The 11606-nt window shown below is 40.4% G+C and overlaps 1 protein-coding gene across 11 annotated transcripts in view; it reads left to right on the top strand.

Moving 5' to 3' along the window:
• tenm4 (teneurin transmembrane protein 4) overlaps positions 1–11606 on the top strand; it is a gene marked incomplete in the record, with an annotated part of 177421 nt that overhangs the window by 125788 nt on the left and 40027 nt on the right. For 6 of the 11 annotated variants that reach the window (XM_014027266.1, XM_014027264.1, XM_014027260.1 and 3 more), the window contains 6 exon segments: positions 74–341; positions 441–584; positions 3575–3824; positions 4210–4230; positions 7572–7804; positions 9329–9483. In XM_014027266.1, the coding sequence (XP_013882720.1) occupies positions 74–341; positions 441–584; positions 3575–3824; positions 4210–4230; positions 7572–7804; positions 9329–9483 (1071 nt within the window). 11 annotated transcript variants of the gene reach the window in all.

The raw sequence follows: 11606 nt of genomic DNA, 5'->3' as shown, positions 1-11606 counted from the left end.
CCTCTCCTCTCCTCTCCTTTCCTCTCCTCTCCTCTCCTCTCCTCTAATAAGCTATGTTTTTTTTTGCCCGTAGTCTCTGCAGGAGGAAGTGCCTATACCAGGGACAGATATGAAACTGGGCTATCTGAGCAGCAGGACTCCGGGTTATAAGTCAATACTGAGGGTCACCCTCACCCACTCCACAATTCCTTTCAACTTGATGAAGGTTCACCTCTTGGTGGCTGTGGAGGGCAGGCTGTTCAGAAAGTGGTTTCCGGCAGCCCCCAACCTCTCCTATGACTTTGTGTGGGATAAGACTGATGTCTACAGCCAGAAGGTGTCTGGCCTTTCTGAAGCATTCGGTACGGAATGGCATATAATTTTGCATATGGTGCATATATTTGTTTTTAGGCAGAGCATATGTTACTCAATTTTATTTGTTGCTGTTCTTTTCCCTGTAGTTTCAGTGGGTTTTGAGTATGAATCATGTCCAGACCTTATTCTGTGGGAGAAGAGGACGGCTGTTCTACAGGGCTATGAAACCACCGCCTCCAAACTGGGAGGGTGGACAATAGACAAGCACCATGCTTTAAATATCCAGAGTGGTGAGTCAACGCAACCTTCTTTAAATAGTTCTTTTGCAACTTTTTCAGATGATTCTTCTTATTATTCAAATGACATTTTACTGTCTAATACTCTAATTTTATTCTAGCTTTGTTTGCCACCATAGTGGACTAGTAGATGAGTTTTTGCAATTTCTTATACCATTGGTGAGTCATGTATGTCAGTTTTATTTCAAAGTAGTTTAAAGGCTTTTCTTGCCACGGTTTACTCAAATAATTTAAAAAGGTGTAGATAAACGCCACCCTGTGCCTTTAGTAATGGGTTTAATTCAAAAGAAAAATGTCCTCCCTGCCTCTTCTATATTACTTTCTGCCATGCGTCTTTAGGAGGAAGAGGAGTTAATTTTCTTATTGCCGACAAATTACTCAATTACTCAAACACAGCAGTAGGAATAACTTTGGGTAGCAGCTGTCACCCAGCGAGGCTTCACAGTCTGTTTTGCGTCTGGAGAGTTTCATCTGAAGAGATGAGACATACTTGGAAAATTGTTCAGAAAAGGTGGCCCTTTGATCTACGAGGCAGCGAGCCCGCTCGGTCTGAATGTGATGTCCAGAGGATGGAGAGCGCTGCCTCCTGCCAGTTCCTCTGCCCGCCCCACACCCCACCACTTGGCACCTCCGTGTCTTGTCCATGCCCAGCATTTTTAGGATCATCCCTAATTTAATTGCTGTCAGGCTGCTGCTCCCAGCAGCAGCAGTCCCAAAGATTAAATCACGTCCCAGGAAAGGGATGCTTGGCTGATCGTTTCTGATAGCCCACATGTTTTTCTGCTCTAAGAAGTCAGGTCAGCGAGTACCATCAGACGCAGAAAAACGACCGCAGACATCCAGATGCTGAATTTCAAATATGATTACACTGATTGACCAGCAGAAACGTCTTTTACATTTACATATTTGATCATTTTCCAAGAGTTAATTGGCAGCGCTAATGTACACATCAAAGGGTGTGAGAGTGTCTGAATTTCCTAAAATGAAATATTTTCATAGTGCACTGTGCATATTAATTACCAAGCTTTGAAGATAAAACTCTGACACAGTCCTTTTTATTTTTATTTTCTAAAAATGTTTGGGAATGATTGTTATTATTGTGTTCATGTGATCATTTTATCACTCCAACAACTTGTGCCCAAGACTTCCTGGTCACCACATTGGTGTGAAATTGTCCCTTTGTTTACATTTACTCTTATTGCAAACAGAAGCACAGTGTTTCAGTAGTTCCCATGGCTTTAGTCCCATATTTAAAACCGGGTGTTCACGTAAATTCCTCTAAACCCCATCTACCTGTATTAAGCAATATTCACTCAAGTTTTGAAAGAAAAGAAATGTATATTTTATTTAATATCATTATACTATTTTCTAAGCAAATAAATTTAAACCCTTAACTCTATCTATTTATATGTATTGCATAAGCAATTTGCAAAGGCAGCCTTAAATAAATCATTCTAAATGCACTAAATGTTTGATGATGGTTCAAAGTGCAATCATTAGTTGCTGAGAAAAATAATGCGTTGAATATTTTAAATGTGACTATAAATACCATGAATACAATGCTCGTTAGATGCTGTAGATGTACGTGTATCATTTAAATGTAGCTTTATGTGCACTTGACCTTGAAGAATTATACCGGTTTTGTATGTTAACCCTCAGTGATGTTTATATACAGGATCCTGTAAATACATGCATGTTTACTGTATGGAGGCATTTTTAAAGAAGAGCTGGTGTGGAAACAAATACTGCATTTGGAAGTGTTTTTTTCTATCCCAAAATGTATTCAAATTTAAATATTTTTGCTTAGTAGGAGTTGATCTTGTCATTTCAGCCTTGTTCTTACCCTTAATTTACACTAGATGCAGTTCTGCTCTGCTATGCAGTGCACCGCCGTTCGTTTGCACCCAATTTATACAGAGTCTGCTCCGCTTCGGTCCGGTCCGCTTTGGTGCGAAGCACAGAGGAGGGCCGAGAAGCGTGTTAGGAAAATGCGAGATTGCACAATAAATCCACTGATAAATGAGCAAAATAATTAATTCTGTGGAAGACGAACTCCAAACACAGTTGAAACTGCGTCGCTGTTGGCCTTTTGAAACTTCCGATTTCAAAATAAAATACACGTGCATTATGTGTGTACATATGCTGCACGCTACATGTTGCCATCTGCTTCCCAAACAGAACGATACATTCTGACAGCATTTGTAGAAATATATCCATAGATTTATTAATATAGCTGGGCTTTCAACAAGGTTTGTCTGCCTTTGGTAAATTATTTTGAAAAGATGGATGTTGTGCTGGTTCCTTTTCCTTTGGTGCGACGTGATGTTGATTGACTCTGGCGTCCAACAAAAATAGGATTGAATTTAATTTTGGCAGATCGCTGTCAGCTCACCGCCACCCTGTGGAGCCAGTGTAAATACTCTCATTGATTATAATTAGGGATGCACCGATATGAAAATTTCAGCCGATGTCGATATCCGATATAATTGTTGGTGTTATGGCCGATAACCGATATTTACCGATATTACACAAACACACAAATTATATTATACACATACTGAATGCACAAACACACTTAAGTCTTTTTTTTGGTACCATGAATAAACAACCAGACCTCTGACATGGATCCCTACGTCAGTTATTCCTGGCTGTGCAGCGTCAATATCGCTATCATGATCAAACCGATGCCGCTCAAACAACCATCTCCTCTCCCAAAACAGAAACTAAAGATAAAAAGTGGGAAATCAATATTGGATGTTAAAAACAGCCCAGTTTTTACATATCGGACCGATACCGATATTCTAAAAAAATTACCGATATCGGCCGATACCGATATTAATGCCGATAAATCGTGCATCCCTAATTAAAATGGTTGCATATTTGCTGCAGAGGTCGGACTGGAGTGTAAATTAGGGGTTACATGCTCAAAAAAAACTTCGATACTGTTAACTTAAACATATTGCATGTCACCTGTTCCTCATCAGGCATTCTTCACATGGGCAACGGAGAGAACGTCTTCATCTCCCAGCAGCCTCCTGTTATCGGCAGCGTGATGGGGAACGGGCGCAGGCGCAGCATCTCCTGCCCCAGCTGTAACGGCCTCGCCGACGGCAACAAACTCATGGCTCCCGTGGCCCTAGCTTGTGGCTCCGACGGAAGCCTTTACGTGGGCGACTTCAACTACGTGAGGAGGATTTTCTCCACGGGGAACGTCACCAGCGTCCTGGAGCTTAGGTAACGAAGGAGCAGCCTACGAACATCCGCTCAGGACCACGAGCAGCTCAGAAGGGCTTAAACACAGGCTGTAAACCACCAGGGCAATTGAGATAGACAGAAATGCCCCAAAGGCAGAGGATTGATGGTGCAGCCTCACTCTCATTCAACTAAATCAGCTGGAGTCGGGTCCTCTAAGAGACTTACTCAGACGTAATGGCATCCTAATAGAGGACGTCCTTAAAAAGATTATTCTAATGTCTTTGTCTGGAGATTTTTGTAGATACATCTGTTTTGCCATGACTTTTACTCTGTTCACTTCTTTTTAAATTCTATCTACTAACAACTAATCTTTCCTGTCCTTTCTGTTTTCTTCATTTCCGCTGCTTTTTGCAAACTTTGAAAGAAATAAAGACTTCAGGCATAGGTAAGCCCTGTAGTGTTTGTTGAAGGTGATGTGAAAAAGGTTTCAAAAACTTTGGTGTTAAGCATGTGTTACAACTAATACTATATTACACTCATTTACTGTAAATATTAGCTGTGCAATAAAACGCTCATCTCATGAAACAAGATATCTGGTTCACGAAACGGGACAGGATTTTTAACAGTCGAGCAGTAAGAATTCTTTTAGTGAGCTCAAAATATTTACAAAGTACGGGTTTTATCTGTTGTTTAAAGTAGCGGGGCCTGATTTTCTAAGGCAGGAGGCAACTGAGGAAATCTCAGTGCATCCTCGTTGGATGCCACGTTTCAAGTGAAGGGCTATCGATTGATTTTCTGTTTAAGGAGCCTCGACTTAAGCTGAGGACCACATAGTCAAACTGAGGATGAAAAGCTTTGTGATGCTAAAAGAAAGACCACTTTCAGCAAATACCTACAACCTCCCTTCTTGGTTTTTATATCTCAAATTCCTTTATTCAAAGTCACAACGCTAATATAAAATAACTTCCGGATCTCATACACACATCCTCTTTTGGCTGAAGGCTAAAGACACGAGAAGCCTCATGTCCCCTCAGTCTCCGTGCATCTAACGCATTTGCATTTTAAAAAGGGAGCTTCATCCAGGAAAACACAGCATGTGTCTGTCTAAAACGGGTGACTGCCTCCTGTTCATGTGTTAGCGAGCGATAGGAGTGGGAGGTGGGTGATCTCGCTGCGACGCTCATTGACCCCCCGCTAAGGATGTCCCCATCCGCTCCAACCATTTCCACGACAGCATGCAGCAAAAATCCAATTATCTTCTACAACCTAGATGTTGTCAGTGAATATAGATGGCGTACGCAACCATAGCTCAAGGTCAGGTAATAACACCCCACAGTTTCCAACTCCAGGTGTCGGGTGGGGGAGGGGAGGTTAGAGGGGTGGGCAACACCATTTCACATGCAAACCGGGGCTGATAAGGTATCAACTGATTGCATATGGAAGATAGAAGAAATCTGAATCCGCTTATTGAGATTTACTGCCGACCTTCAGTACTGTAAGAAAACCGTATACGCTCTACACCGGCTCGTCGTACCTGGAGTGTGCCGTAAAGCAACGTATCAGTCAACATGGTTGGTGGGCTGATTGTGACATATGCGCCTGGGGTTTTCTGCAGTGCCCTGTCACCACTGATTCACTGAAGGTCAATTGTCATTTAATATTATGTACTTAAAATGACAACTCTGCAGACCCACTGGCTTTTGTAGTTTAAAAACACGGGCTGTTGGCTCTGTTATTCTGACCATAAGCCCTTAAAAAGGACCCTCAAGGTTAAAGTTGAAACACTGTCTTAATCCACTTTGAATGACGCCCTGCTGACAGGTTTTTCTACAAAGCTTATCGAATCTGGCAGAACTGTGCCGTACTCCATCCTCATTACTGCAGACATCTTTAATGTGGACGTAATCACTGAAACAGTCGCTGAATTCCGTTTTTATGAATTGTCTCACAGGCAAGGGTTTTTAGTTTAAAGTGATACTTTTACTAAAGTACTAGTATTTTAAAGCTACAAGAATTAAAACGCCAAAAACCAAAGCTCAATATTTTTGACATATGGCTAAAACAGTGCAGTGTGCAGAAGTAGAGTTTCAAAAATGTAGAGAAAAATTTAAATTAAATGGGACATGTCATGCTAAATCCAAATTTTTTTAGCTGTTGAATGCATTTTGTTGTGGACTTGTTGAATTTAGTCTCTCCTGATACTGCAAAGATATCTTTACATTCTGTTTGGGTCAGATTTTTCAGCCCATTTAGTTTTTTTTTTCTGTTTTCTATGGTGTTTTTCTGAACTATTACGTCAAATAATCTGCGACAGAGTTGCCAAATTAGGTCTGGGTTTACTGACTACAATTTCCTCTTAATTCTCCTCTGGTTCTGGGTCCGATTCTGGTTCTGAGTCAGACTCTGGCTCCAACATGTAAGGCTAAGTCTTCTGTTGCTGATATATTTTAATTAAATTACAAATAAACCGTTTCTGGAGTGGACCGGTCTGGAAGCAGGAGTGGGCGGGGCTTGAAGCGTCTTAAAGGAACAGTACCAAAACCAGCTGCTTTGAGATGCACACCAGAAAAGGGGTGAAAGAGGGGCTTGTGGAGTTACAATAAGAAGGAATTCAAACTAAAACATTGTAGTTTCACCTTATAAAGACCCAAAGTGAATGATGTAAATGTGAAGGATTGTAAAGCATCATGTCTATTTTAAAACAGGAACATGCAATTATTCAGCCTTCATAGCATCATTTAGAGAGAGAAAAAAAGTTGATTCTATTTATATGAAAGTGTAGACAAGCCTGTAAAGCCTCTTTCATGCTAACATCAGTCTTACCTGGATAACTGAACAGTCAGCCGTGTGGAGGGGCATGTTTTTGTACACAGATGTTTTGAAGTCTGAACATATCATCCTTTGATTCTTCAGCAGAAGCTTGTGTTTATCATAAGCTGCAGAAGATTTAACAATACAAATAGTCTTATCTGTCACTTCTTTTGTACTTCTATTGACTCGTCTGCAGCTCTCTTTTGTTGTCTTTGTTTTCTCATTTCTATCTCGCCTTGAATATACAGACTTTAAGCAATCGTTGGATCAACCTTATTAGATGTATTTGTCTCTGTCTGTCTGTCAGGTTGGGAAAGCAGTTTTGGCTGTGAAGGATTACTTTGTTGATTTGGTTTGGAATTAAACGGGATATTTCTCTGTGTTAGGATTTCTGCCTGATTCCTTATTTCTGGTTCAGTATATTTTTTTCTTTAAAAAAAAACAGTCACAAGTTTAAAAAGGTAACATTTGTATTTCTAGCAGTAACCTGACTGTTACAGCAATTACACCACTGTTGGGATAAAAATGAGGATTTCTGTCAAAGGCACCGGGGTACTCAAATAACGCAGGCCACTTTTTGCTTTTCCAAGTCAATATTATCATTGTTCCAATTGTTTTACTGGAAAACGTTCATAAAGCTGCACTTCTTCACAAATATAGGCTTTGTAGTAGGCATATTTTTAGTTAACTACCCTTTTCTGTCTCATTTGACAGCAGGGATTTCTAACTGAGCTCATTGTGTTGTAGATATCTCTAAGCTCCACCATTGTCATGTTTAGTCTCATTTTATGTTGTCACATTTAATCTCATTCTTTTTTTCTGTTTCCATGTCCAAGGTTCACACTGTAATTGGGGCCCAATTGTGTCTCTAAATGGCTTTTGAAGCTATTTTAATTGTATTAGCCAATATAAGAGCTTCAGCCCCGTTAGCTTTACTGACTTGAGTTTCTTCCTCTCCCCTTTATTTTTACTCAGCAACAGCCCAGCTCATAAGTACTACCTGGCCACCAGTCCGGTGAATGGTGCCGTGTACCTGTCAGATACAAGCAGCAGGAAGGTGTTCAAGGTCAAATCCCTGACTGTTGTCAAAGATGTGGCGAAGAATTTGGAGCTGGTAGCAGGAACCGGTGACCAGTGTCTTCCATATGATGACGCTCGCTGTGGCGATGGAGGGAAAGCAGTGGAAGCCACTCTTACGAATCCCAGAGGTAATTTGCTTCATATTCAGGGGCGGAGCCAGGGGGTGGCCAGGGGTGGCCATGGCCACCACAGACAAATCTTTGGCCACCCTGCTGTACACACCCCCTTCCACAGTGAAACAACCTTTAGGGGTAATAATCCTCCTGAACTGTTGGTGGCAGTGTTTAACAGTTCAAAACATCACCAAGCTCAAAAAAGTGACAAAGAAGGGATTGTTTTCTTTATATACACAACATATGCCTGTGTAATCTGACTTATGGTGACAAATGTTTTTTTTTGTCACCATAATAGTGTTATTTTATGTTCTGAAAGCTGCATGCTGCACTGTCCCTTTTGGTTATGAGTAGACCTATCACTAAATCAGAAAAAGTGAAACACCCCTCTAAATTCACTGTTGGTGAGTATCAGTATTGCACCTGTTCTTTGGGTAAAGTTATTAGTATTAGTTTTAAACATGCAGTTGABGGTCATCATTATTTTGCACAATGACGTGTTAAAATTTAAAATAAATCAATAAACAATATAAAAGTAAAAAGCACCCCTATAGGCATTAGATATGATAAATTGTATCATATTATTTAACCTTATCTCAGCTGTGGCAGTGAGTTTAAAAACAGGAAAATGAAACTAGTTTAATGAAGAATCTGTCTCTGAAATAATTATTAAATTAAGTGTTTTATTGATGTAGGTAAAAGTATATTAACCTGGTAAAATACACCAGAATGCTGGAAACAGCATCTATTTCATTCAAAATTTTCTGGGGGAGGACCCCCAGACCCCCCAACAGTATATCCCCCCACTTTTAAAATGGTTCTGATGCCCATGTTTATAAGGTAGTCACTGCCTGTATAAGGACATAAGGAAATGATCAAGACACAAAGATCTGCAGAAACTTTCAAGTAAAAAATGAAGTAATTTTCCTGGCCACCCTTATGTGAGTAGTGGTCCACGTCTGGCCACCCCTGAGAAAAATGTCTGGCTCCACCACTGTTCATATTGGGATGATGTATTAATCAGCAGATCACGTTCTTTTCTTTATGTCCTCCACAGAGATTTTGTTGTGCATCTTATATTTGGAAATCAGACTGTCCCCGTGAAATTCTCATGTTTGGCCCATGTTTGCTCAGAAACAGAGCTGTTTGCTGTAGCCTGATGAAACTCCATATATTGGGGTACCGAGTTTGTCCGAGATGAAACAAAACAGAAGATTGATTGCCTCATTATTATTATTACCTGAGGGAGAGAAAGATGGACAATAGGAAACTTTACTGCTGAGGTTTTAGCTGTAATTTAATCAATACTCGTAGTCATTTTCATCTCTTTTGATGCTCCTATTGTTCTTTGTCCCTGATGGGGAAAAAAATAAATTTCTGAATTACTTGTCCTTGGCATGATGAGTTTTTTATTTCATCACAGCTGATAGTCCCTAATTGTCATTAAGTAGTTCTCTGTCCTCACATTCGGTCCAGATAAACGAGATGAAACTGACGGACATGTCCTCCGGTGCTCACGCAGTGGCTTTTTATCTGCAGGCATTACGGTGGATAAGTACGGCGTCCTCTTCTTCGTGGATGGGACCATGATTCGCAGGATTGATCAGAATGGGATCATCTCAACTCTTCTGGGCTTCAATGACTTGACCTCTGCTCGACCTCTCAGCTGTGACGCCGTGATGGACATCTCTCAGGTGTGACCCCGGTCATCTGCACAGTCAGCATGTTTTTCTGCCTCAGTCACATGGTCTCCTTAAGCTGCCCCAGTGACTTGGGGAGTCGGGCTGGTGATCAGGGGTGGTTACTACAAGTGTCAAATAAGTAGATAAAAGTGGGATAAGTAGACAAAAACTAAGCAGTTATGCTAAAGCAGAATTGAAATCGGCCTCAAAATCATTTTTGGCTGGATATAGATGGTAAGACTTGGTTAGATGGACAATTCTTTGCAACGTAAATGTGACCCATAAAACTGTGCATCTTCCTTTCCAACATGTTTTGAAAGCACCGAGATTTGTTAACTTTAATTTTTATTTATTTGTAATTTCAGTCACTTCTGAGTTAGCCTGGCCCTTACCTTCCTACACAGTTCTGCTCAGTCCTAGTTTCCCCTCACTGCTCCGTCTGGGATTTCTCCCATTTACAAGGGTTTCTCTGGTAGAATTTCAACCGGGCCCATCAGTGAACAGGAGGAAGAGCTGTGAACGACAATGTTGATTTTTCTGTGCCGGTTCAATCTGCTTGTAGTTTAACAATGGCAGCGGAGGAAGAGAATGAAGCCAGTCTGTGTTGACAAAACGTCTAAATTAAATTAAATTTGTCTCACAAAGCCTGTAGGACTTATTTACAGCCGTCTCGTTCAGCTCTGTACTTCTCTCTTCCCAGTAAGGGATGGTTGTTTACGGCGCATGCAATTTACGGTTAGCTTTTTAGCTTAGCGTCCTTCACGGTCGAGCTGGCGCTCTGCATACATCACGGGCAAACGTTAGCGATTGGGTAAATCAGATCTAATCAGTCACATTCCCTCCACCGTCTTTTTCAATTTTTACTCTCTGGCAGGAAAAACCATCTATAAAAAATAATTTGTCTCTTCTGCAGTTACCCTACTAAACAAGGCTGCAGTTACATCACCCCATTTTAGGACTGTTTTTAATTTGTTTTGAATGGATATGGGTTTCATTATAGTACTTACTGTGTCTTTGCTTGTCTTGTTTTTTTTTTTACCTATTTTGAATGTATGTTTTTTTTTAACATGGAGCCTGTTAAAGAGGAACTTACCCCAAAATTAACTTTTTTTTTAGCTGATAAACTATGTAGAATGTGTCTAAAATGTTATGTAGTACTACTGTATTTCTGAGCTAATTTTGACGTTTTGGTGCGTATTTGTTCAAATCTGCAATATTTGGTCTAAAAAGGTCTTTTTGCTGCATTCTATGGGCTGACCATTGGTACTGCAGCTTAATTTTCATATTGGTTAAACGACTCTCCACGATGACATATCTTCTCCACGATTTCGTCACAGCCTTGGCGCCTGAGTATAAAAGCGTTTCAAGCAGAGCCACTCCCCTGCAGAGATTCGGGAGTTGAAATAGCGATAGCGTTAGCATTAACATTGTGAGTATTGATCGATAGCATTTTCAGGTTAGCATTATATCAGGGGTGTCAAACTCATTTTCACCGAGGGCCACATGAGCGTTATGGTGGCCCTCGAGGGGCCACTTGTAAAAAACTTTGACATTTCATGTTTAACTTTGACTAAACAGAGTTTTAACACGTCCTCTTTTAAACACTGATAATAACTAAGTGAATGACTGACTAAATCTGAAATAAGTACAGAAATATTATTTAGTTTATGGTTGATGCTGACTTTAAGCAGCCTATTTTAAACATCAATACTGTGCTATCCAACTAAATTGCTCAGCTACTTAAAGCCAACAGCTCAGGGACAAGAATTTATTAAATTTATTTTTATTTCATTTATTTTTATAAAATTTATTTTGTTGCATTTAATCATATATTTAAAGTTTGCCATTGATAAAAGAAACAAATTTCATGCTAAGTAAAAAAATTTTGGTGGGGCGGGAGGGGGGTACCCCCCGGCTGGCCACACGGGAGTCACCCGCAGGCCACATTTGGCCCGCGGGTCTTGTGTTTGACATGTGCATTATATTAACTATTAGCTTAGTCTTCTAACTTAGGTACTTTAGATCAGTATTTCCCAAAGTTGGGGTCGGGACCCAAAGTGGGGTCCTGAAACATCAAGGTGGGGTCCTAAAAAGATTTTCTGAATTAATTACATTTTTGCCTTAGTTGTTACAAA

This window comes from Austrofundulus limnaeus, unplaced genomic scaffold (assembly GCF_001266775.1).
Source record: "Austrofundulus limnaeus strain Quisiro unplaced genomic scaffold, Austrofundulus_limnaeus-1.0 Scaffold627, whole genome shotgun sequence".
Taxonomy (NCBI): domain Eukaryota; kingdom Metazoa; phylum Chordata; class Actinopteri; order Cyprinodontiformes; family Rivulidae; genus Austrofundulus; species Austrofundulus limnaeus.
The sequence above is the reverse complement of the archived record's forward strand: the minus strand, read 5'-3'. Positions and strand labels throughout refer to the sequence as shown.